Here is a 27,018-nt window from a genome sequence, read left to right on the forward strand (position 1 = left end):
TATATATATATATATATATATATATATATATATAAAACTATTATGAAACAAACACTAGTTTTTGAACTAATTGGAGGATAATTTTCCTTGACAAATGTGGCTTGCTTATGAAGGTTTGTTTTGGGACTGAATTCATAATTTTACTCAGTCTCAAATGAGTTGTTTCCCTTCTTGCAATTGGATGCATGTGCAGTGAGAGAAAGGGATGAATCAATCCAGGCAGTGTTATGAGCCAGTTGCAGCTGCTATGTAAAGTGCCCTTCATTAAGTTATTAAAATCCTTTGAAGGCTTGCTTGTGCAAAAATATTCCTAATTTGTTAGGAGCACACATGACTGTGTGTGCACACATGTCATTGTTCAGTAGGCTGCTCTTTATTAGAAAAGTATAGATCCCTGTGGGGTACTAATTACAGCTTTGGCTGGGAAACTGCAGAGAGGCCAATAACAAAGGCGGGGGAAATAGAAGGAGAAGGGAGAGATCCGGGCTCTGCTGTTTTACACCTCCAGCATAAACGAGACACGCTGTGAGTAAACACAGCTGTATGGAAAATTAGTTTTTAAGAATTGAAGTAAGGAACTGCCAGTTCATTCAGCAGATTTGAACTGCGTGTCCTTAAGAGACGGGTGTTCCCTTAAACTAGAGAACTGTCGTGGGTTGGTTCTCTCCTAGAAAGTTGCTTGATAAATTATTGTTTTAAATGATCAGAATTTCTTTTTTCCCTTTAAAAAGACTATTTGTTCGCCGGGCGGTGGTGGCGCACATCTTTAATCCCAGCACTCGGGAGGCAGAGGCAGGCGGATTTCTGTGAGTTCGAGACCAGCCTGGTCTACAAGAGCTAGTTCCAGGACAGGCTCCAAAACCACAGAGAAACCCTGTCTTGAAAAAAAAAAACAACCCCCCCCCAAAAAAAAAAGACTATTTGTTATTTTATTTCTATGGGTGTTAAACTGCTTGTATGTCTGGGTATACAATGCCCATCAAAGTTAAAAGAGCGTGTCTCACCCCCTGGAGCTGAGTTACACATAGCCGTGAGCTGTGCTGCAGGTTCTGCCAGAGCAGCAAGTGCTCTTAGCCTCTGAGCCATCTCTCTTGACTTTTGAGTTGAGTATACTTCTTTTTTAAAAAAAAGATTTATTTTTTTATGTATATTGGGGTTTTGCCTGCATGTGTGTCTGGAAGGATGCCAGATTCCCTGGAACTGGAGTTACAGTTGTGAGCTGCCATGTGGATGCTGGGATTTGAACCTGGATCCCTTGGAAGATCACTCAGTGCTCTTAACCGCTGAGCCATCTCTCCAACCCATTAAGTATAAGATTTTAAAATATCCTCTATTTTAAAATTTGATGGGTTTGAAAAACTGTCGTGTTTGAATAAAACCTATTGTGTTTAGACAGTGGAGTACCGTACGATTGAAGAAACGAGGTGGATATTTATGAAAAGATGTTCACTTGTCTTAAGTAAACAATGACTTAAGTGGACGGATTTATTCTGATAGGAAGGATTATAGGTTTCCTGGGAAAGACAGCATTCTGGTTAAGCCTTGAAGGTATTAGCACGTCAATGAAGGCGAGGAAGGGATGGGTATCACAAGTACAGGGGTGTGAGGACCCCTAGTAGTTTCAGCTGGGGCTGTTGGCAAGCGAGACTGAGCTGGGAAAGCGAGGGCACATCGCAGCAGTGGGAAAACACCTGGAATCTTAGCTGCAACTCCTAAAGGTCTTTAGACTTTGATCTTTTAGTACACGTTGGATAACCGAGTGAAGAACAGAGTAACACAGAGGGTCAGAAAGGTGGTTCAGTGTGTGAGAGTAATTCTCAGCCCCCTGGAACTCTGAAGCCCTCTTCTGGCCTCTGTCTCCAACCTCCCCTCCATACACTCACCATGCTTACTTATTATTTAGATACAGGATCTCTCTACATAGCCCTGGCTGTGCTAGAATTCCCTGTGTAGACCTGTAGACCAGGATGGCCTCATTCATAGAAATCTTCCTGTGTCTGCCTCCTGAGTGCTGGAATTAAAGCTGTTTGTCACCGTGTCTGGCCAAAATCTTAATTTTATTTTCTTAAAGAGTGATACAATTTTTTTTAAAATGTAGGATTACAAAATCCTTTTCTTACTGCTGGGGATGGTATGCATATTAAGCAAGTATTCCACTACTGAGTGGCCCTTTTTAGCTGAAATAGCAGTTGTGTTTATGTATGTACAATGGGGGCATACTGTGATAGGTACTTGTATACGGTATGCAATGACTAAGTTAAGATAATTAGCATTTATGTTGGGAACATGTTATGTGTGATGGTGTCACCTGTAATCCAGCAGGCAGAAGCCAGAGGATTAGAAATACAGGGTTACAAAGTAAGCTTCAAGGGCAGGGATGCTGATTTAAATTGGGAACCTTTGCATTCTTCTAGTTCTTTAGAAGAAGCATATAAAGAGCTGCAGGTTGAGATTCAGACCAGAATAGGTTACAGTGTGAGACCCTGACAACTCTCCTCCCACACACATGTAAAAACTTGTAAGAATTAGGCATTAGTAGTGTGCCATTTTCTCCTCCATTCAACATGTCTGTCACTCAGTACTTCTTTTTTCTTCCCAAGATAGGGTTTCTCTGTGTGTAGCTCTAGCTGTTCTGAAACTCACTCTGTAGACCAGGCTGGCCTCAAATGGCCTCGAACCTGTCTCTCAGGAATACATAGGTTAACATGACTCTGATACTTTCACAAAAGAAAAACTTTAAAAATCAGTGTTATAACAATGCAGATTAGTGTGGTCAGGTGTGGTTCCTCCAGTCCAGGTTCAGTGAAGCTTTGAGCTTAGAGGAAACACCAGCTTATTTTCCCTTCTCGAGAAGAACACATGGCATCCTGTACATTTATAAGTTCAACTTACATTTATAGGTTTTATGCAAAGATGACTTTAATGTACATATTTTTCTTTTCCTTTTTTTGCGAGTGTGGTGGGGAGTGACAGGGTCTCACCATGTTGCCCTGGCTGGCCTAGAACTCACTCTGTAGATCAGGCTGGTCTCAAACTCACAGAGGTCCACCTGCCTCTGTCTCCAGAGTGCTGCGATTAAAGGTGTGGGACATTACATCCAACATACTATTTTTTTATGATAAGTATTAAGATGGTTTTGTACTTTTAAAAATATTTCATTTTGTGTTTGTGTATGTGCAAACTTGTACATGTGGTGCCTGCAGAAGCAGAAGAGGCTATGAGAGTTGCTGGAACTGGAATTGTAGGTGGTTGTTAGCCACCCAGTGTGTGTATGTATGTATGTGTGTGTGTGTGTGTGTGTGTCTGTGTGTGTGCTCCTCTGAAGGAGCAGTAAGTACTGTTAACTGCTGAGCCACCTCTTGAGCCCCGGTTTTGCTCTTTTCCTAAATGGATTTCTCTAGTTATTATTGGGGGTGGTCTTCATCTTCATTCTTCTCCTCCTCTTTCTTCCCCTCCTCCTCTTTCTCCTCACTCCCTCTCCTTTTTTCCTCTTCCTCTTTCTTGTCTCCCCCAAGCCCCTAGAATTGAGGTGTAGCTGGGAATTTGGTTCAGCATGCACAAGCCCTGGGTTTGAAAACGCTTTTTCAAACATAACAAAAATAAACAAAATCCCAGGAGCCAAAGGAATACTTACCTCTTTTCTTAAAAAAGGAAGGGCCAGGCGGTGGTGGCGCACGCCTTTAATTCCAGCACTTGGGAGGCAGAGGCAGGCGGATCTCTGAGTTCAAGACCAGTTGGTCTACAAGAGCTAATTTCAGGACAGGTTCCAAAGCTACAGAGAAACCCTGTCTCGGGAAAAAGAAAAATGGATCTTCCCACTTCAAATGATTTATTAAGAAAAAAGTCATTCACAGGTGTGCCCAGTCATTTGGGTTTTAGTTCATTTTAGATGTAGTCACACTGACAACCAAGAATAGCCATCATACCCATTTTGTATATATGCCGCATTTCCTTTATCCATTTATTAATTGATGGACACTCAAGTTGTTCTAGACTTTTGAGTATTTCAAGTCATACTATTATGAATATTCATGTACATGTTTTTGTGTGAATGTATTTTCAACTTGAATATATCTGTAAGAGTAAAAGTTCTGGGTAATGTAGTTACTCAGTGATTAACTTTTTAAAGAATTACTGCATATGGTTTTTCTTTTTTTTAGATTTGTTTATTTTTGATGTAGTATATAGTGTTCTGCCTGCATGTATGCCTGCAGGTCAGAGAGGGCACCAGATCTCATTACAGATGGTTGTGAGCCACCATGTGGTTGCTGGGAATTGAACTCAGGACCTTTGGAAGGTCATCCAGTGTTCTTAACAGCTTAGCCTCCTCTGTAGCCCTACATAGTTTTTTTTTCATAATGGCTGTACCTTTATAGTCCTAACAGCGGTGAGTGTATGAGAGACCAGTCAACCTCATCAGCACTTATTTTTCTGATAGTTTATTTAAATTAATAACCATTGATTACATTTCCCTCACAGACAATTGTGAGCTGCCTTGTGGGTGCTGGGAATTGAACCTGGGTCTTTTGGAAGAGCAACCAATGCTCTTAACTACTGAGTCATCTCTCTAGCCCCAGATCTAGACTCCTTTGCATGTAGATATTCTGATATTGTGTCAGCAATTCTGTCACTAAATGTATCACATTTCCCCATATTTATTTATTTTCTGTTTATGAGTGACCTGTCTTTATGCACACTAGGAGAGAGAATCAGATCCCATTACAGATGGTTGTGAGCCACCATGTGGATGCTGGGAGTTGAACTCAGGACCTCTGGAAGATCAGAGCTATTTCTCCAGTCCAATGTGTCACATTTTAAATTCTGCTAGAAATATGTGAAGAAATGCCAATGCATTATTAGTAATAATAATGATATGGAAATATTTTTAGATTTATTTTGTTATTTATACATATGTGTGTGTGTGTGTGTGTGTGTGTTCATGTGCACATGAGTGCAGGTGCCCACAGACTCCAGAAGAAGTCATCTGATCTCCAGGAACTAGAGTTACAAGCAGTTTTGATGTGCCCAGTGTGGGTTCTGGGATCTGAACTCAGGTCCTCTACAAGGACAGCAAGCATGCTCAACTGCTGAGCCATTTCTCTAACCCCAATAATGTGAAAATATTTTAAAATGAAGGCTTTTATGGAACATAAACAATCAAAGGCAGATTTCTAGATTCTATTTTTGTATTCTAATCAGAAGAGAAGGGCTGGGCATGGCGGTTTGTGCCACTAATCCCAGCATTCGGGAGACAGAAGCAGGCAGATTCCATGAATTCAAGGCCACCCTGAGATACAGGAGACACAAAATACAAAAATCTTCTGCTACTTTACTTTTTATCTGGTACTGAATCTTAAATTTTTATATCTAATCTGTCCAAACTGTACTACAAATCTGAATTCCAAAGCAGCATATTTTAAAGAGAAAGTATATTTTTGCCAATACTCTGTGTTAAATATAGAAAATGAGAAGCAAGTATGCTTTAGTGAGGCAGAATGAATTTACTAACTAAAACATATATTTGTCATTTGTTAATATAGTCTGTAAAACTTAATCTTATTTTTTTCTCTTAGAATGATAGCTCATTTAATCATGACAGCGATCCTCTAAAGTACGATACTATTTCCCCAAATGAAAAGACAGAAGTTTAAAGAAGTTTAATGTCCCCAAGTTCCCAGTTTAGGAGAAACTGATGAACTAGGTCTGTAAAGGCAGAAAGGATAGAAAGGATTTATTTCATTTTATTCAGAGCTTCATTTATTCATTATTTCTTATAGCCTTCAGGCCAGTGTGGCGGAGAGGGCATGGCAGAGCAGACCTGCTGTCGCTGCAGCCAGGAAGCAGGGTGGTGGAGGAGAGGGGGGAGAGAGAGAATATCGGTGGTAGCTGGCTTTCCCCCATCCTCTCTTTTATTTTTATTTTTTTTAAATATTTATTTATTATGTGTACAATATTCTGTTTGTGTGTATGTCTGCAGGCCAGAAGAGGGCACCAGACCTCATTACAGATGGTTGTGAGCCACCATGTGGTTGCCGGGAATTGAATTCAGGACCTTTGGAAGAGCATTTATAATAATAAAATGGCATTTTATAATTATTTTAAAAGAAAAAATTTGAAACTTATTTCCTGCTGAGATTTCGTTTAGAGAGTAATGCGTTAGTCTGGAAACTGTAAAATGGAACGAAGGCAAGATGGCTAGGTGTGGGATGAAGTACCAGGGTCTGAGTGTCTAGAGTGACTCATGATCTTGGCAAAATTGAAATAAAACCTCATGTTTTCAGAGCACATGTAAATGAGATGTGGCCTGGCGGTCAGGCAGGAATAGCTAGCCTGCTTCTCTGTGGACTCAGGTTCCAGGCAGATGACCAAGAACCACATCCCTGTGGAGCCGAGTGCCGCTGCCATTGGAGGGGATGCTCCTCACTCTGCTCTGGCAACATCTTCGCTACTGGAGGGCAAGAGAAGATGATTGGCAAGAACTTAAGTGTCAAGTGTTATGCTTCTGTGTGGGATGACATATTAATTAATGTCCTTCTGCTGCCACACAATAAATTTAACAAATTAATGTTGTAATTAAAATTTAAAAAGCGTTTTATAGCTTCAGTATATAAACTTTGGGTTTCTTTTTAATTCTGCCTTACTGGTTTTAGTTCTGTCTTTCTCAAGATGGTTTTGAATTATGACTCAATCCTACTAATTATACCTTTTCTAAGAGCTCGTAGTATAGTAGTGAATCTGAGATAAAATTTTGCAATTTCTGAACTTTGAAGTACAGTTTTTCTAAGACTAACACTATAGTTTAACTTAAGGTTAATTATATTGGCTTGAATTCTTTGGTTGCAGATTCCTCTTTATATTGCTAGGTTTGAAAGGGAACAGGTAATTTTGTCTCTGATGTAGTATGAATTTGACCTTCCTTTCTCTTTTTCCTCTCCCCTCCCTCACTCCATCCTGCCCTGCTTTCCTTCCCCATGTTGCCATTTTTAGCAGACTGTCTTTCTTTTTGGTGTTTTGTTGTTGTTGTTTATTTTGAGACAGGGTTTCTCTGCAGAGCCCTGGCTATCCTGGAATTTACTTGTAGAGCAGGTTATTTTTTCCTTTTAAAAACACTTATTTTTGCCTTGTGGTCGTGATGCACTTGGGAGTTAGAATCGGGCGGATCTCTGAGTTCGAGGCCAGCCTGGTCCACAGAGTGAGTTCCAGGACAGCCGGGGCTGCACAGAGAACCCTGTCTTGAAAGACATAGTATTTTTCCTGCACTTACGTGTGTATGCGTACCGTGTGCAGAGGTCAGAAGACATCGGATCCCCTGTAACTTAGTCACAGAGGGCTGTGAGCCAACCATGTGGGTTCTGGGAACTGAACCTGGGCCCTCTGCAAATGCAGCAAGTGCTTTAAGTCACTGAGCCACTTCACTATTTTGTCTTTTTTTTTTTTAATAAACTTCTTTTTTTGAATGTTACATATTTGTGTGTGTTCAGGTAGACGTGGATGTTTGTGGAGACCAGAGGTTGACACTGTCTGCCTCCCTTTCCTGTATTGAGATGAGGTGTCTTACAGGAGCCCAGAGCTCAATGATTTGCCTAGCATAGCAAGCTAGCCTTTTCTGGGAATTCTGTGTGTCCACTTATTGCTTAGAACTCAGCCTGTGATAATAGGGCCCCCTCCCCTTTGTGAGTTTTTTGAGACAAAGTCTCACTCTATAGCTTAGGATTCTTTGAACTCATGTTAATCTTCCAATCTCAGCTTCCTAAACGTTAGCATTATAAGCATGAGCTACTATGTCCAACAAAAGAACCTTTTTTTTTTAATTTTTTTTTATATTTATTTATTAATTATGTATACAATATTCTGTCTGTGTGTATGCCTGAAGGCCAGAAGAGGGCACCAGACCTCATTACAGATGGTTGTGAGCCACCATGTGGTTGCTGGGAATTGAACTCAGGACCTTTGGAAGAGCAGGCAATGCTCTTAACCTCTGAGCCATCTATCCAGCCCCAAAAGAACCTTTTAAAGAAGGAAAGTAATCATCAAATTTACTTGATAATTTTATTGGATGAGTTTAACAAATAGCAAGTTACTTGAAATATCCCAGCATTTTACTATCTCGCATCTCCTCCTGTATTGTATCTGGTGGCAGTCTGCAGTATATTTATGTTGAGAGTGTGAGAGATAGCTGCTACATCTTTTCCAGTCGCCAGAGTTGCTTCTGAAACAAGCCTCGATTCTGTGCAGGTTTCTGCTTTACCTTGTACTGTTACCACATCACATCTAAGCATCAGCTAGTGATCTGGTTAAAGTAAACTTTACCAGTGTAGCAAACTTTGTGGACTTTCTCAAGTTTAGAAATTTAAAAATATTTTTAGGATGAGTATTCTTTGTCAGAATCAATTTTACAAAAGTAGCACATTTGTTTTTGTGTTTTCTTTTCTTTCAACTTTTCAAGATGGGGTTTTTCTGTGTAGCTTTGGCTGTCCTGGAATTCTCTCTGTAGACCAAGCTGGCCTTGAACTTAGAATTCTGCGTGTCTCTGCCTCTGCCTCCTGAGTGCTGGAATTAGAAAAGTGCACCCATGTGTTTTGTTTTCTTTTGAGATCACATAAGAGAGTAAAAAGTTCTATAGTCTCTGCTGCTAAAACCTCTTTGTAGCTAGAAATTAGGCTGCTATTTATCTTGATTTTTTTTTTAATGTTATGTTATTAAGAATTTTATGCCAGGCAGTGGTGGCATATGCTTTTGATCCCAGTGATCAATGTGAGTTCGAGGCCAGCCTGGTCTACAGAGCTAGTTCTAGTACAGACAGGGCTATTTAGAGAGATGCTGTCTCCAAAAAAAGAAACCAACCAATAAACAAACAAAGACCCTTCTGGGTGGTTTTCTTTCTGTGTTGGGTCTTTCAGGCTAAATTATTGCTGTTTTTTGCTCATGTTTTGCCGAAGAGTTTATATGGATGCAGCATCTTCTAGAAATAACAGCATTAAAGACCTATTGTCGGGGCTGGAGAGATGGCTCAGCGGTCAAGAGCACTGACTGATCTTCCCTGACTGATCTTCCAGAGGACTTGGGTTCAGTTCCCAACACCCACATGGCAGCTCACAACTGTCTCTAATTCCAAGATCTAACACCCTCACACAGACATACATGCAGACAAAACACCAATGCACATTAAAAAAAGGGGGGGGATTTACTGTCTCTGTTTGCTCATTTGTTTTTGTCAATGTAACACAAACTAAGAACTACCCAGGCAGAAGGAGCCTCACCTGAAGAACTGCCTCCTGCCAGCTGGCCTGTGGGCATGCCTGTGGGTCAGTTTTTCTGATTAGTGATTGGAGTGTGAGGACTTAGCCCACTGTGGGTGGTGTTAGCCCTGGCCAGGTGGTCCTGGCCTGTATGAGTAAGCTGGCTGAGCAAGCCAGAATGCAGCATCCCTCCACAGTCCACTTCAGTTCTGCTTCAGTTTCCTGCCCTAAATTCCTATCTTGGCTTCCCTCCATGAATGGACTGTAACCTATAAGATATACGAAGCCCTTTACACCCCCAAGTTGCTTTTGGTTGTGGTGTTTATCACAAGAGAGATTCAAGCTAGAATACTCTGGAAAGAAAGAGACTGGCCGTTGTATTGATGTGGTTTTCCCAAAGGTCACTTATCTGATAGCCTTATAATGGAAACCTCAGTGGGGACTTATGAGGTATTTGAAGAACTAAATCAATTTTCATAAAAATTCATGCTCTGGAGGCTTTCCAGAAATGTGACTCAGTCTTTCTGTTCTTAGGACTTTCTCTTAATTCGGACACAATTTTAACATGGCTGGCTATTTGACTTCTCGGCAAATGGTAGATTAGTGTGTCAGAACAGGAGATGTTGCAAGCTGCTTGTTGACAGGTGTCCTTGATAGCAGCAGTGTGAGCTGACAGCTAGCGAACAAACAACTCTCAAAGGCAGACTTCAAGACTGGAAGAGCACAGCCACTCCGAGAACCTCGTTCTCTCTCTAGGACATAGTTCTGCATAGTAATTGAAACCCACAGTGATGACTAAATTAGTAAAGTTTAATTATGTTCTATAGATTTAGAAAAATCCAAAAAGAAGAACCTGATTATAAAGACTTCCACCGAGAATGGCTAAAATTACACATTTTGAGACTTAGAGAATGCAAAGTCATTCTATGAAAATGGCTTTGGGTGTTTGGGTGCTGTCTCAGTTTTTCCTCGGTCAACAGGCTTTAGATATTCTTCTCAGAAAGCCAGAGTATTAATACGTCTAGGATGTACCTAGACATTTTTTAAGTGCAAGCTCGAGTTCTACATAGAAATATAGGACTTTTTTTTTATTCTTAGAAGGAGATGAGTAAGAATCTGTTTATTTAAAAACTATCTTTGAATGAGTTGATCCAATGGTATTAGTCAGCATAGAAATGACTTAAATTAAAATCAAGTTGTTGAAAACAGCCTGTTCATGCTGAGTATCACCCCTGATTCATGCAGTATGGCAGATAAGTCTTAGAGAGTCATTGAAACTCAAAATAATTTCAAGAGGAAGGAGGGAGGGTTACCTTTTTAATTTTGAAAATCACATTGATGTGTCTCTCATTTTTCCAGAAGTGCTGTTTAGTGCACTTAAATTGAATTATAAAGGAAAGACACCTTCCTGTGGTTTGGGGAGAATTGATTTTACTGGGAAACAGGCTGTTTTCGAGCATATTCTTAAAACTTCAATGTTTGAACTTTTTTTTTTCTGTCTGAAAGACTGTTCCAGGATTGCATTTTCTGAGAAAAGGCCTTTATCCTTTTTCTTTTCTTTTCTTTTTTTTTCTTTTCTTTCTTTTTTTTTTTTTTTGTGGAGGGGAGGTGCGTTGTCTGTTTGGTTTTTGGTTTTTCAAGACAAGGTTTCTGAGTAGCTAAGGAGCCAGTCCTGGAACTCACTCTGTGGACCAGTCTGGCCTTGAACTCACAGATATCCACCTGCCTCTGGAGTGCTGGGATTAAAGGCGCGTGCTACCACTGTGGTGTGTTTTTGTTTTTTCTTAATTCTAATCTATTTGGTAACTCTCACTTTACAATGTAAACTTCTAAAATACCCCATTCGTTTTATCACTCTAATAGCCCTTTTGTTTTCTTTCCTACCTTTCTGTTTGTAAAATGTTGGCCCTGGAAGAAAGTCTTGAGTTCAGTTAATGTAGGTGAAGCTCCACTTGGTGGAATCCTTTCTCTGGCCTCTGTCACACGTGTCCATTCATCTACTGATTGAATGTTTTTGGTGATAGTTGAGTCTCTGTGTCTGCTAGTTTTACAATTCAAGCATCTCCGAAAATGGGAAAAATAGCGCCCGTACTATTTTTCTCATTACTCTAAACAGTATAGCACAGCAGCTGTTAACATCACATTATGTGAGGTTCTGTGAGCTAACTATAGGTGAGTTAACACATGTAGGAGGGCTGGTAAGTGTGCAAAGCACTTGCCTTGCACGCCTGACAACCCAAGCTCCACAGTCCCAGAGTCCACAGTGGAAGGAGAAAACCCAATTTCTCAAAGTTGTCCTCTGACCTTCACCCGCATACATTTTGAGAAACAAGCCCCTTGCCCACTAACAATAATTAAAACTTTAGGAGGGCTTCTATAGGAATCATGAGAGACTTGAACATCTGTGGATTTTGGTTATCATTAGAGAATCCTAGATCCCATCTCCCATGGCTAACAACGGATGGTTACAATAAACTGAGTTCCTAAGCAGACCACTTAATTATTAAAAGTAGTTGATTATTAGGATATTTTTGTTTTTATATAAATAAAAACTGTCTTTATAATTTCCAGGAACTAGTGAATTCTTCCTGGAGGAATTACTTCTGTGTCGCCTTTAAATTCTACTATTTTGTCTTTTCTTTGAACCACCAGAATCGAATGGGAGTTTGAAGTCACAGCATAATTGCTGTGAATGGAGGAGTTCTTTCCAGAGCTGCCGCCTTCTAGTTACTGGGTGCCTGTAACATTGTAACATTCATAAAATACATAGTGAATTGTCAAATAAGTTCTCTGTCTCCACAGCCTTAGAAATGCAGCTAAAGAGCTCTGTCTTAGAGTTGTATTTCTCTTGTGTCCTGTTCATCAAGGCTTAAGATACTTTTCTTTTTTTTTTTTTTTTTTTTTTTTTTTTGGTTTTTTGAGACAGGGTTTCTCTGTAGCTTTGGAGCCTGTCCTGGAACTAGCTCTTGTAGACCAGGCTGGCCTCGAACTCCCAGAGATCCACCTGCCTCTGCCTCCCGAGTGCTGGGATTAAAGGCGTGCGCCACCACCGCCCGACTTAAGATACTTTTCTTATGAGCTGTTGTCATATTGGAGATGGTGAGATGGGCAAGAGCCAGATCCTATAAGGGGCTGTAGATCGAGCTAAAAGTGTAGACTTGACAAACATGATGGCAGTGGAGATGGACCACCTCTCTCTGTGTCCCCAGTGACATCCATGCAAGTAACAGAAGGGGCTGGGAAGGACAGGAAAACTACGGGGTGGCACTTAGGTGTATGATTTGACTAATTACTTACTGAGCTAGGTAAAACAGGGAATTAAGTGCCATTGTACTTTCAGATAGTTGTGAGATCTCCCTCTTCTAGTTTGGTTCCATTGCTGTATGTCTTTTGTTTGTTTTGGTTTGGGTTTGAGACAGCGTCTTTCACTGTGAACTTTCAGGCTGAACTTGAACTCAGGTTCTCCTGCCTCAGCCTCCCATGTGCTGAGATTACAGGCCTGTGCCACTGCGCTCAGCATGCTGTGTCCTAAGTCATTATCAGCGTGGGCCAAGGGAAATACATTACAAAATGCATTTAGGATCGGACCTGCAGTGCTTGTGTTGAAGATTAGCACTGAACTGCAACCAAAGCCCGGGAGATAAGGGCAGCGGTGATTTTTAAGGCTGGGGTTTCAAGCTTTGCACATTCTTTACCCAGTATTAGTTTCAGCTTCCCTAGGGATTCCCATTGTGGGCATCCGCTGATAACCTGAATTTACACAGCTGTTTGTGGAGTTTCTCTTGGTCTCCATTTGTTCACGTCCCCATTCAGAGAACTTCAGAGACTCCCCTGTTTTCAGGACACACTGCTCAGCATAGCCAAGTCTTTCCGCACTGTCCTCTCCTTGTGTCCTTGATCTCATAGAAAGGGAAATTTGTACAAATGTGTGGGTCCATAGTACCTACCGCCCTGGGGCAGAAACATCCAAGCAGCCACGTTTTTACAATTACTAGCCTGAGAATTTACTATAGAGTTGCCACTTCCTGGTTTATTAAAATTTTTATTAAAGTACAGGTTGACTTTGAATTGAAGCTTTTTTTTAAGGCTTTGAAGAGACTGCTTATCTGGGAAATGAGGATGTCTACAGAATGGTTATAAGATAGCATGGTGAACATTAAGAATAATGTGTGTTGTCAAGTAGATAATAAATGCTTGCTGCTGCTATTATTTCACTTGAAATCTAATCTTAAATGATAGCTCTCTTCTAACTGTACTTCTTCCTACTTCCCTATTGTGATCTTATTCCAGCCAGTCTGGGGATCTTGTTAGTTCCTAAGGACTTATACAATTCTTACTAATTCCTCTGCCTGGAATTCCATTTGTTCATGCACCTCAGGTTTTTTTCTACTGACGTCTGGATTCATCCTTAACTTAAAAGCCACCTTCTTAGTGTCACTTTTCTTGGTCACTCGAGTTGTGAGTTCTTATTTTAGAGTGTTCTCTGTTACTTTAGAGTCCTGATTCCGCTCAGAACACCTTGTCAGATTAAACAGTATTTTACCTTTTAGTTTTAGTTATTCATGCATTTCTTACCTACCTTAGAATTGTGTATTAGAGACCCAAGCCAAAACCTCACACCTGATTAGCAGTCAGTAACCATGGGGAGGTAACTGTGAGAGATATCTGGAGTAAGGAGATAATTAATGTGGACAGCAAGGAAAGCTTTTATAAATGCCACCAAATAGTATTGTTCTCATAAAGTTTTCTACCTACAAAGCATTAATGGAACACCAACTGTATTAATTTAAGAAAGATTTTAAAAAAAAGAAAAAGATGAAAGTCCTCATTTGGCCTTTTCAACCAGCTTAGTATGGGGCCATAACGATCTGATTTCCCTGAAGATAACAGATTCACACTGTTAGGACAAATGCATCTTTGATTCCAGATGCCTTATACGTCTCAGGATTTGCAGGATTGATTCTGAATGGGGGCTCATCACTTTGTCTTCAATGTTGTACGGATTTTTTTTTCCTTTACAACAATCAAAAGAGCTCTTTGTGACATGAAGTAAATAGATACTTTCCTCAGGGTTTTGTATCCAGGATGAGAACAGCACCATTCAGCGGCGAGTCTGCAGAGGGTGTCCTGGTTCTGCTGCTACTGTATCTTCCTTCACTATCCAACCTGTCGTCTGTAACCTGAAGAACCTGATTGCGTGTATCACTGATTTGCCAGGACAAGTTTGAGCTACTGAAAAATAATTATTTATTGAGCTGAATTGGTGGCATGCTGGCACTGTTAGTCTCAGTACTCAGGAGGTAGAGGCAGGAGGATCAGGAAGGAGTTCAAGGTCAACCTTGGCTACCTACACAGTTTGAGGATTGCCTGGGTTATATGAGACTTTGTCTCAAAAGGCCAAAAACAGATTATTTGCTTACTTGTTTAATTTTTTGTTTGTTTGTTTTTAGAGACAGGGTTTCTCTGTGTAGCCCTTGCAATCCTAGAACTTATAGATCAGGGTGACCTCAAACTCTGTCTGACCTACCTCTGTCTCCTGAGTGCTGGGATTAAAAGTGTGGGCTACCATACCCCATTCTTTTTAAAAAATAATATGTTCAGTTTTGTGGCAAAGTATATTGATTCTTTATTGATCGTTGTTATTCCGTAATTCTTTGCATGTTTTAATCATTGTGTTCTAATGGTAAGGAGATTTTCTGAACGGGGAGAGATATCCAGAATGCTGAGTCTGGGCAAATGTCATGTCTGCATGGGGAATGTGGCAGGGCCATGCTTCTGTGGTTAGAAAAATTCCAAAGCCTGATTTTGAGTTCTAAAGAATGTGAATAGTTCTGCTCGCATGCTCAATAACATGGGGCTTTGTTTGCTTCTTGCATTAGCTTAGCAAGCATGTTGAGTAAAGCTTTCCCACCGTACATTTTCCTCTTTCTGGAAGTGGCTCTTGTTTGTTTGCTAGGCGTTTTGAAGTACCTTCCTTCAGTGACTGTTTGTGGGGTTTGTGCTTTGCTATTTAAAGTGTTTTCAGAGGGCCAGTAGCACAGGTATCAAACTTGATAGGAAGACAGACTCTCAGGCCACATTCCAAGTGGGCTGAACTCAAATCTGTATTTTAACAAGATCACTAATTGATTCTGTGTAGGTTGAAGTTTAACAAGCACACAAATAGCACATGGCCTGTTACTGTCTATGCGTGTGTAACAGTTAGAGTACTTACTCGGCACTTGCTGATATCACGATATCCTTGGAAGATATTCTGTCTTTAAGACCAGAAGAAGAGCTGGGCGGTGGTGGTGCACGCCTTTAATCCCAGCACTCGGGAGGCAGAGGCAGGTGGATCTCTGGGAGTTCGAGGCCAGCCTGGTCTACAAGAGCTAGTTCCAGGACAGGCTCCAAAGCTACAGAGAAACCCTGTCTCGAAAAACCAAAAAAAAAAAAAAAAAAAAAAAGACCAGAAGAAGAAAAAGCCCTAAAACACAAGAATAAATACTCTATCCACTAAAGTTCAGGACTATCAGAGGCTAAGTTGTTTTCATGCCTGCTGAGACTTTCCTGACAGGTTTGCAGTGTTTTGAAGGTCTGTATGAGAGAAGCTGGTGTACAGTCTTCTGCGTCAGGACATTTTAGTGCAGAGATGCTTTCTGTTCCCTTTTGATCAGGGAGATGGGGAGCGTGTGTGCAACCCATGGACAATAGTGTGTCATCCTCAAGTTTCCTTGCTTAGTTTTGCCAAGAGACTATCGTGGTGCTCTCATTAATCTTGCATAGTAACATAGGTCAGCATCCAGATCCCGGTTTCCTTCCTTCCTTCCTTCCTTCCTTCCTTCCTTCCTTCCTTCCTTCCTTCCTTCCTTCCTTCCTTCCTTCCTTCCTTCCTTTGTTGGTTTCTTCGAGACAGGGTTTCTCTGTGTAACGGCTCTGGCTGTTCTGGAACTCACTCTGTAGACAAAGCTGACCTTAAACTCATTGAGATCTGCCTGCCTGTGCCTCCTAAGTGCTGGGATTAAAGGCATGCTCCACCACCACCCTACTCCAGATTTTCTTTCTGTGTTGTTTAATTGCTTTGAAGTTTAAGGAAAAATACTTTGGGATCTATGTGTTTTGTGTTCCTGATACTATTTTATTTCTCTTAAAGTACAGGTGTGCCTCAGGAGCAAACAAACAAACAAATAAATAAATAAATCTGAGTGTTGATTGGCCAATGCTTTGTGCAGTATTTACAAAGACCATATTTTATATTGTATTAGCTCAGAGTCATTTCAGTGGCTTAGTAAATGAGAATAGATTTATGTCTTTAAATATCATGACTTTAAAAATACTATTAATGAAGCCGGGCGGTGGTGGCGCACGCCTTTAATCCCAGCACTTGGGAGGCAGAGGCAGGCGGATCTCTGTGAGTTCGAGACCAGCCTGGTCTACAAGAGCTAGTTCCAGGACAGGCTCCAAAACCACAGAGAAACCCTGTCTCGAAAAACCAAAAAAAAAAAAAAAAAATACTATTAATGTTTCAAAATAGAGTCAATGTTCTTCTAAGGCCTTTCTTTTTATAACTATGCCTTCATTTATTTCAGCACCATTTGTAGTAGCACAACCTACTAGCTGTGTTGGCTTGGGCAAGTTTACTCTTTCCCAATTAAGTATTAGCCATTCCTGACTCAACCTACCGTCCAGGATGCTATGAGATAGAGCGTATTCAGGGTATTTCTTGAATTTAAATGTCCTCAATTACAAGATCAGATGATTCATGCCTTTTTGGGGGTTGGGGTTATTGAAAGATTTGAGGTAATGTAGGTAAGACCCCTAACATGACTCTGACACAGAAAACAGTACCCAGTGCAAGCATTAGCTGCTTCCCCTTTCACTCCATGTGTGCACAGTTATTCTAGGTGTGGCTCTTGCTAAAACAAGATTCCTGTTGCATTCTTCTTCCATTGTATCAAAGCTGAATGGAGAGAGTAAACTTCTTTATGACAGAGACCTTGTTTTGTTTACTGTGGCATCTTTAGCGCTTAACCTTGGTCCTGTACTAAGTGCTTGATGGATGAATGAATATGCTTGAATAAATTTAGAGGGTGCCTTTGAAGTTTATAGACATCAGATGTACTCAGATAAAATGAAGTCATTAAAAAAATTTACTTGTCCAGTGGATAATGACATCTGACTAGAGTTTAAGCCCAGAAACCGTGGCTGGAATGAGAGCTGACTCCCACAAATTGCCCTCTGACATTCACAATAAAAAAAAAAATGAGCCGGAGCCGGGCGGTGGTGGCGCACGCCTTTAATCCCAGCACTCGGGAGGCAGAGACAGGCGGATCTCTGTGAGTTCGAGGCCAGCCTGGTCTACAAGAGCTAGTTCCAGGACAGGAACCAAAAGCTATGGAGAAACCCTGTCTCGAAAAATGCAAAAAAAAAAAAAAATGAGCCGGGCGTGGTGCATACACTTTAATTCCAGCACTTGGGTGGCAGAGGGTCTCTGAGTTCTCTGAGTTTGAGGCCAGCCTGGTCTATGTAGTGAGTTCTAGGACAGTCAAAGCCACACAGTGAGACCCTGTCTCAAAAAACACCAGCAACAACAGAAACAAACTAGCAAACAAACAAAAACCCCTAAACTTTTATTAAGTAACTGTGAAGATGGGTCCGTCAAAAAAGTGCCTGCTGCCCTACAAGCAAAAGAATCATAGTTCAGATCCTCAGCACCCAGGAAAAAAGCTGAGCTCAGTGTCACATTCCTGTAATCCCTAGTACTGAGGAGACAGGGCTAGTCAGCTCCCTGGAGCTCATCGAACAGCCAGCTTAACCAAATCAGTGGACTCCAGGTTCAGTGAGAGACCCTGTCTCAAAAACAAAGTGGAGGACAATTGATAAAGATACCTAAAGTTGACCTCTGACCTCCCTTATACACATACACACACCCTCACATACATACACCACACACACAAACACTTAGTAGCTAGTCTGTGCAGGTACTGTTCTAGCCATTGGGTGTGCAAGTGGTAAAATAGACTCAGGGGCTGTATAGTTGGTTCAGTGGTTAAGAGTATTGCTTCACTTGCAGAGCTCCTGAGTTTGATGTACAGCACCCACACTGGAAGGGCTTAAAAATGATAACTGCCTGTAACTCTCGCTCCAGGAGATCTGACCCCCTCCCTGGCTCCCTTGGGCACCTGCGCACACATGTATACTGACACATACAGAGATTAAAGATAGAATGAATCTGTTAAAAAAAAAAAAAAAAAAAGACCTAAGGTCTTATCCTCATGAGATCCTGTATTTTCTATGGAGAGAGGGTTATATGGAGGAGGGGCAGTAAGTGCGTCAACAAGATTGTGGTATGGCAGGGCTGAGAGGCTGTGTTTGGGAATGAGGGCTGCCACTTTAGTTGGAGTGCCTGGGAGGCCTCTTTCAGAGACTTGACCTCTGAACTGCAGCAGCAGTGGCGATGCCCTTTGATTCTTATTGTGAGGCTTGAGTGGCAATGCAGGAGATTCGACATCAAAAGACTAGAGACCATCAAGTTTCAAATAAGTGAATCAACACTAGCTTCCTAAGACTTCCCCCGCAGCGTTTCTCTGACTTCTCACCCCCAGTATAATGGTTTTACTTCCTACTTTCAAAATTGCTGAGCATTCAAAATCATGTTTCTCAGAAGAAAAGTTGTTTTGAAGAGCTTAAAATCAGATGCCACTGAAAGAGGTTGGAGTTTGGTGTTGCATCATGAAACCTAAGGGCATCTTTTATGTGGTTGTTTTGGCTCCATACTTATTCTTGCTGTTGACAACTCTGCTAGCAATTGATCAGAATTCTGCATTAGTTCCTCCTAATGGAGAAATCTTCACGCTAAGAAATATGAGGAAGGAAAACAAAAGAGATTTGCGGAACTTTCTAATCCAGTCGTCTCTGGAGTATGGGATTCCTGCAGATCTTGCATTTTCTCATTGACCCTGTGGAAGGACAGTGTCCAGATAAGGCCCTGTTCTAGGAGCATGAAGGCGCATTTGCCCTGTGCAGCTCTGAGCCTTGAATTCAACTGTGGTATGTTTCATTACGTGGCCTTGGTAGATACTATTTTAAGCTAGTCTTTCGTAACTTAAGGCATTAATAATTTATCCAGGATGTATAGGTAAAATATTTTTGTGCTTTAATGTAAGGTCTTCTGTTTAATGGATTGGAAGTGTGTTGGTGATCAAATCCAAATATATTAGTCTTTTGAGGTTTTTGGGTTTGGCCTTTAGCAAGGTGTTTTGCTTATAACAGTCCCCCCTTCTCTTCCTTCTAATAGGGACATCATGACAACAGAGAAGAGCTTGGTGGTTGAAGCTGAGGATTCTCAGCACCAGCAACAAAAGGAAGAAGGTGAGGGAGCCACAAACTCAGGCCAACAAGAAACTCAGCTGGAAGAGGCTTCCCAACTGGCAGCTGAGGGCGCTAATCAGTGTGAGCCAAAGCTGAGAGCATCCAATGGGGACACTCCGACGCATGAAGACTTGACCAAGAACAGGGAACGGACATCAGAAGGCAGAGGCCTGTCACGACTGCTCTCCTCGTTGCTCAAAAGGCCCAAATCTCAGGTTTCTGAAGAAGAAGGCAGAGAAGTAGAGTCAGATAAAGAAAAAGGTGAAGGAGGTCCAAAGGAGATAGAATTTGGAACCAGCCTTGATGAAGACATCATTTTAAAGGCCCCCATTGCAGCTCCTGAGCCTGAACTCAAAACAGACCCATCTTTGGATCTTCATTCACTAAGCAGTATAGAAACACAGGTAAGGCGTTCGCCTGTGGGGGAGAGTATAATGAAGATACATTATATCTGTACTTTTCATAGAAGAATATTCGCTATTATTTTTATGAGTCAGTTGACTTAGGCATTGATAGTGATAAATAGCATAAAGAGTTTCTGCTCTAAAGAAATTAATGTAATCAGTTGAAACCTGACTTAAAAAAATATGCTCTATAAATCAAAGAAATGAAGGAAACTATCAGATGAGTTTATTCAGTCCATGTATCATCTTGCTGTAACAACAGAACAAATTTGAGTTTTAATGAGAGAGCAAGAAAGAAGTGGTTCTGAGTTCATTTTGGTGGAATTAGGGATGGGATAGTTACCAGTCAGTGTGGCCCTTTTGTGAAAAATTAATTCATGTGGTCAATCTGAGCCACGCCTGCCCTATTTGGGCTCTATGCTAGGGAGCGTATCACTGCACTGTTAATTACGTTCCATGTGTAATGGTTTTAAGTTTTTTTTATCACATACATTTATTTATTTATTTATTTATTTATTTGTGCATGTGTGTATGTACATATTTGAACATGCTTGTATCATAGTGTACATATGGAGACCAGAGGACAACTCTGGGAAGTCAGTCTCTTTTCTTCCACAGTGTGGCCTTCAGTAATCAAACTCAAGTAGCCAGGCCTGGCAGCATGTGCTGCTTCCTGATAAGCCATCTCATTGGCCCCTCCTGTAGTGTTTATTCATGCAGGGCTTTAACCTTGCCACAGTGTAATTAAACATAAGTTGTTCTTTTCTCCAAAAAACACGTAAAAGCACAACTAGCATAATTCAGACTGTCTTCTGGGAATCTTACTTGTTTATAGCCTTACTGCTTACAAAGAGTTATTTTCAGATTTTACTTCTGTAGCTTTTGAACATTATCTGGATTGTTAAGTCCTGTATGTGCTTCTTTGAAAGGTCTAAAGAGGTATATAGTTTCATTAGGATTTTCTAAAATTATTACATGTGTTTCTGGAAATATTACCTGTATGTTCAGGGTGTCAAAAGCTGACTTTAGGATGAAATCATAATAGGTACTCGCTGTTAGTGAAACAATATTAAAAACAATACCCCGGGATGGATAGGAGACTCAGTGGGTAAGAAGGCTTGCTGCACAAGCCTTGTGACCTAATTCAAATCCCTAGAACCCCCATGAAATGATGAATGTGGTAGCACAAATCTGTAATCCCAGCATTCCTTTGGAAAGATGAGGGTGGAGACAGGAGTGTAGCATAAATTCTAATTGTTCTTAATAATCAAAACTGCATATCAGCCTGTCGGCCACCTCCTGGATCTAATATAGCAGGAAAACAATTCAATCTTTTTCTTTTTCTTTTTCTTTCTTTCTTTCTTTTTTTTTTTTTAATAAATGCCAACCATGTATTGTTTTGGAAGAAAAGAATTCATAGAATTTAGTTAAAACTCATTTCAACAATGTGTTGAAAGCAAGAAAATAATCCAGTATGACTTCTAATCCCAGCACTTAGTAGACTGAGGCAGGAGAACTACAGGTTTGAGGCTAGTTAGCTGTCTTTAATAATAATAACCCCAAAATGTAAGAAAATATATGCTAAACTTGTTAATGTAGACCAGGTTGGCCTCAAACTCACAGAGATCTGCCTGTCTCTGGCTCCTGAGTGCTGGGATTAAAGGTGTGCGCCACCACCGTCCAGCTTCTGTTTGTGTTTTTATTGGTGGGGTTCTGCTTACTGTAGGTAGGAGTGTGTAACCTGTTTTGTGAATGTCTTTTCACTGTCTTGGTGTGGTGGATGTGCAGCCAGCTCAGGAAGAACACAGAGAAGATCCGGAGTCTGAAACGAGGGAAGAAGGGATTGAAGAGTGCTCCAGGACAGGCGTGAAGGAGGACCCCGAGTCAAAAGCGGAGAGAGAACCCGAGGCTTCACAGAAGCCGGTCAGGAGGCACCGAGACATGCACTGCAAGGTCTCTCTGTTGGACGACACAGTTTTTGAGTGTGTGGTGGAGGTGAGTGTGTTTTAGTCCCAGAGTCAGAGCTACAATCGCTTTGTGTGGCGTGTGGGGCTAATAAAGATAAGACCTACTCTGAGGACCATTCTGTGGACAGAAATGTTAACAGTGACTTTCTGGAGATGAAGTGGTAGAAAAATGGGAGTCTTATTTTCTCCTCCCTGAATCTGTCAAGGTCTTGAGATTTAAGCATGTGGTTACTTTTATAATTTTAGAATCATTTTGTTTTTCAAAAGATTTTATGTGTGTGTGTGTGTGTGTGTGTGTAGTACTTCTCTATGACCAGATTTCCCAAGGTAGGCTGAATTTCTGATACTAGGTCCAGCTATCCCCATAATTATGTTTGGAAATGAAATCTCTAGATGTCTCAGGGTAAAAGCACCTGCAATTCAGTTGTAAGTTCAAATCCCTAGAACCCACACAAAGCTGGCTGCATTAGAATCTGTTATTCTTGTCTTCCTGCAGTGAGGTGTGTACAGAGACAGGAGAATTCCTTCAAGTTCGTGCGCAGGTAGCCTGGTGTAGGCAGAGACAAAATGAGGGATGTTTCAAATAAGGTACAAGGCAAGGTACTGACACCGGAGGTTGTTTTCTGAGCTCCACATGCATGCCATGGAACTCAAACACACATATATACATGTTATATACACACACGGGTGGGGGCAAATAATTAACATAGAAAGTAGTTATGAGGCTGGAGAGATGGCTCAGAGCACTTTGCTGCTCTTGAAGTTGCAGAGGACTGAGTTTGGTTCCCAGTACTCATAACTGTCTGGAGATTGGGCACCCACTTACAGCCTCCTCAGGCACCTGCAAACATGTGGTATACACAGTTTTGTGTATACACAAACACACACACACAAATACACACACAGTTTCTGTTTAACATTTCTGTTCCCCCAGATCTACGCCTCAATCAATCTGATATATTTTTAGTCCCATGAATAGACTATAGAAATATAAATTATATAATGCCATTTCTTTTTTTCCCAGTTAGAAGGAGACTGAAATATAATGTCATATCATAAAAGCTCTAATGTTTTATGAAAGAATCAGTAATTGAATCAGGATTTAACAAATGTCAGTTTTCAGCTTCTTTCTTTGTTCCTTCAGGATGAACTAAAACATCTGTTAACTGTTGCTTTAACTTGCCAGTAGTTGCCAGTTGTGCTGTGGTTGCTATATGCACAATTATTGCAAGTACTAGTAGTTTTTATGGACAAAACATGTCGTTCATGTGCTTGAGCTTTATTATTACTGATCAGATTTTGTGCAACTATAAATGTATCCAATCACAAGCATTCTAAAGTATTATGTATAGTGTGTGTGTGTATGTATGTATGTATTCTGTATATAATACTGTTGTTTTTGAGACAGGGTTCTCTGTGTAGCCCTGGCTGTTCTAGAATTTTATTTGTCCAGGCTGGCCTCTAACTAACAGAGATCCACCTGCCTCTGCCTCCTGCGTGCTGGGGTTAAAGGCGTGTGCCACCACTGTCTAACTATAATTTTAATTTTGTAGTTGTTGTTGAGATGGAGAGTCATGTAGTTCAGGCTGGTCTTGTCATGTAGCCTAGGATGATCTTGAATTCCTGAATCTCCTGCCTGTGTTACCCAAGTGCAAGGATTATAGGCGTGTGCCACCTTGCCTGACTCAAACATGTTACTTCTATGACGAGAAAATATAAATATTTGTTCTGATATGGGTTACTGAGGGTAATAAACAGCCAGAAGTTTTCAACAAATAAGTTTTAATGATAAACTTTTTGATTGTTAGAACTCCTGGATTTGGGAATTATGAATGAAAGTGTTTAGGGACTTGTACCTGAATTCTCAAATTATTGACCCTCATTTAGAGTGAAATCAGAAAAAAAAAAGATTAAATTTAATGATGTTATATAAATGAGTTAACACTAAATGAACAATTATGCAAATTATTAATAGTTATTTAAAATAATACATTAACAGGAGACTGTGTCAACTGTATATACTAAAAATATCTGTGTAGCTAGGGCATGGCTCAATATAGTGCATGTTCCTGACACCCGAAAGGCTCTGGGTTCATACCTAGAACTGGGAAGGAAAGATTTGTAAATTTTGAAGTATTTTTATATGTATTTTTCAGAAGGCATTAACCTGTTTCTGATTTTTTTAGTAAATGGGTATAAAAATTCTTATTTTACAGTTGAAGAGCTAGTGTTAATTGAATGACACAGCTGGTTAGCTGGTAAATAGAGGAGCCAGGTTGTTGTTTTAGCTTTAATTCACAGCCTGTAAATTACGGCATGCTTCCTTTAGAGCTTAAGTGCCAGCTTTAGAAGTTGTTTGACTTTGTAAAGAAAATGATTTGTAACACTGCTGAGTAACTGCTATAACATCTAATGTCTGTAGGCTGTCTGTTTCCTACTCCTCAGAAAGGGGTTTTAGGGAGTTCGGGTATAACTCATTCTTATTGATACTTATTTTGAAAATAATTTCCACAGCCACAATTATCATCTGTTTTGAAAGGTTGAGTTAGTAATTTAGTTGATCATGGTAACTGGTAGTGACCAGTAGCATGGCTCAGGAAATGCTGCACAAAAAAATTATTAGCGAATGAGAATGAATGAATGTGCTTAGTTGGGTGTGGCAGGACATGCCTGTAGTCCTGGCACCTAGAATCGAAGGCAGACCCAGGTGGTGGGGGTGCACACCTTTAGTCCCAGTACTTGGGAGGCAGAGGCAGGCGGATCTCTGTGAGTTGTGAGTTCCAGGACAGCTAGAGCTACACACCCTCTCTTAAAAACCAAAAAAAAAAAAAAAAAAACAACAAAACAAACGAAAAAAACCACCACCAAAACAGACAAACAAACAAAAAAGAATCTAAGATAGGAGGATCACAGAATAGAATAAGACCCTGGTTTGGGGGTGTGATTTTTTTTTTTTTTTAATGGAAGTGGAGAAAGAGGGGAGGTGGGATTTTACTTAGCATTGTGGCTATTTCCAAAGTGCTGTAATAATATGTTCTGTTTATGAGCTGACATATCCAGGAAGAGGGGGGTTTTATAAATCATGTTCTATTTAGACTGAGAATATATTAATTACCAAAGGTAAAAAAGGAAATTGGAAAAGAACATTTTTTGAAAAAAATTGGTGATGAATACAGGAATAAGAACCCTTAACTAATGTTTGTGTATCTTCACAGAAACATGCTAAGGGACAGGATTTGCTTAAGCGAGTTTGTGAGCACCTCAATCTGTTGGAGGAAGACTACTTTGGTTTGGCTATTTGGGATAGTGCAACCTCTAAGGTAAGGAGACTGCAGTATAAGCAGCTGGCAATTTCAGTTCTCATGTTGGTAACAATGTCTGTTTCTGCCTTGTCTCATGTTGGTAACAATGTCTGCCTGCCTATTATCATGTTGGTAACAATGTCTGTGCCTGCCTTTTCTCATGTTGGTAACAATGTCTGTGCCTGCCTTGTCTCATGTTGGTAACGATGTCTGCCTGCCTATTATCATGTTGGTAACAATGTTTGTATCTGCTTCTCTAAGGCACTGGTAAATTTTGTCTCAGATTTTTTCTTTTCTTTTTTAAAGAGATTTTTCTTTTTAAAAGAGATTTTCTTTTCTATTTTAAAGAGAGAACATTATGAATGTGCTTTTTTCATCATCAAGTGAAAATACCTACCATGCTTATTCCTACAATTTTAATGATAAGAAAATTGAAGTTCAGCGCAATTATCCATATCAAAGTTGTACAGCTAATGAGTGGTGGAAAAGTTAAGATACCTGACCCTTATCCTTCACTGACTACAGCATTTACTCTCAATTACAGCCTCTGTCTACCGTCACGCTCCCTATAATTAATGTCATTCCTTTATTTTAGACCCTTCAGTGATACAGGAATGGCATTAATTATAGGAAATGTGACGGTAGACAGAGACTATAATTGAGAACAAATGCTGCTTTATTTTAAACCCTTCAGTGGCCAAGTGGTAGCACACACCTTTAATCCCAGCACTTAGGAGGCAGAGGCAGGCAGATCTCTGTGAGTTCAAGGCTAGCCTGGTCTACAGTGCAAGTTCCAGGACAACTAAGGCTATACAGTAAATTCCTGTCTCCTAAAATCAAAAAAGAAGAAGAAGAAGGAGAAGAAGGAGAAGAAGAAGAAGAAAGATTTAAACCCTTCATTGGCTTCTTCTACTTGCCTAGAACTTAATGAAGCCTGGTTTCTTCACACAAAATACGGTCTCCGTGTTCTGACCCTCACGGTACCTTTCAGTTTTACCTCTGTGCTCAGGTAATGCTGAACTGCACAGAGCAACTCTTTTGTACTTTTGTGCCCATCTAATTATTTTCATCTTTGACTGATTTATATTTCAAGACTCAGACTCTCCAGATACCTGGAGAAACATTTCCTAAAATTCCCCTGGATCCGTGTTCTGAGATGCTCTGAGCATCAGCGTAGTGCCATAGTTGTTTATACCCAGGGCAAGCAAATTGTTGTTCATCGATCATCTCTCTCATTAGTGACCTCTCCTTAAGTGCTATTTTTAGTCTTTTTTATAACCACAATGCCATCCATATGAAGTCATTTCTCAAAGATTTGTTGGCTAAATAAAATACAGAGAATTTATTTATTTATTTTTTCGAGACGGGGTTTCACTGTTGCTTTGGAGCCTCTCCTGGAACTAGCTCTTGTAGACCAGGTTGGCCTCCAACTCACAAAGATCCACCTACCTCTGCCTCACGAGTGTTGGGATTAAAGGTGTGCACCACCACTGCCTGGTGAGAATTTTTTTAAATGTAGTTTTATTTCATGAGTGTTGGTGCTTTGCCTGCATATATGTCTGTGTGAGGGTGTCAAATCCCTTGGAACTGGAGTTATAGACAATTGTGTGCTACCTTGTGGGTGCTGGGAATTGAAACCCTGTCCTCTGAAAGAGCAACCAGTGCTCTTAACCACTGAGCCATCTTTCCAGCCCCGAGAATTGAATATTTTAAATTGAGCATAAAAGTATACATATTGATTTTGTTATTATTAGAA

At 40.5% G+C, this 27,018-nt stretch overlaps 1 protein-coding gene across 20 annotated transcripts in view; it reads left to right on the top strand.

Annotated features, from left to right (window-relative positions):
- Epb41 (erythrocyte membrane protein band 4.1) overlaps positions 1-27,018 on the top strand; it is a 151,742-nt gene that overhangs the window by 53,746 nt on the left and 70,978 nt on the right. For 19 of the 20 annotated variants that reach the window (XM_057785596.1, XM_057785597.1, XM_057785592.1 and 16 more), the window contains exons 2-4: positions 19,516-19,993; positions 21,782-21,988; positions 25,176-25,280. In XM_057785596.1, coding sequence (XP_057641579.1) covers positions 19,523-19,993; positions 21,782-21,988; positions 25,176-25,280 — 783 coding nt within the window. In that variant the 5' untranslated portion in view covers positions 19,516-19,522. The remainder of the gene's footprint in view (positions 1-19,515; positions 19,994-21,781; positions 21,989-25,175; positions 25,281-27,018) is intronic. The other variant, XM_057785599.1, reaches the window with a different exon arrangement.

Source organism: Chionomys nivalis, chromosome 11 (assembly GCF_950005125.1).
Source record: "Chionomys nivalis chromosome 11, mChiNiv1.1, whole genome shotgun sequence".
Classification (NCBI taxonomy): Eukaryota; Metazoa; Chordata; class Mammalia; order Rodentia; family Cricetidae; genus Chionomys; species Chionomys nivalis.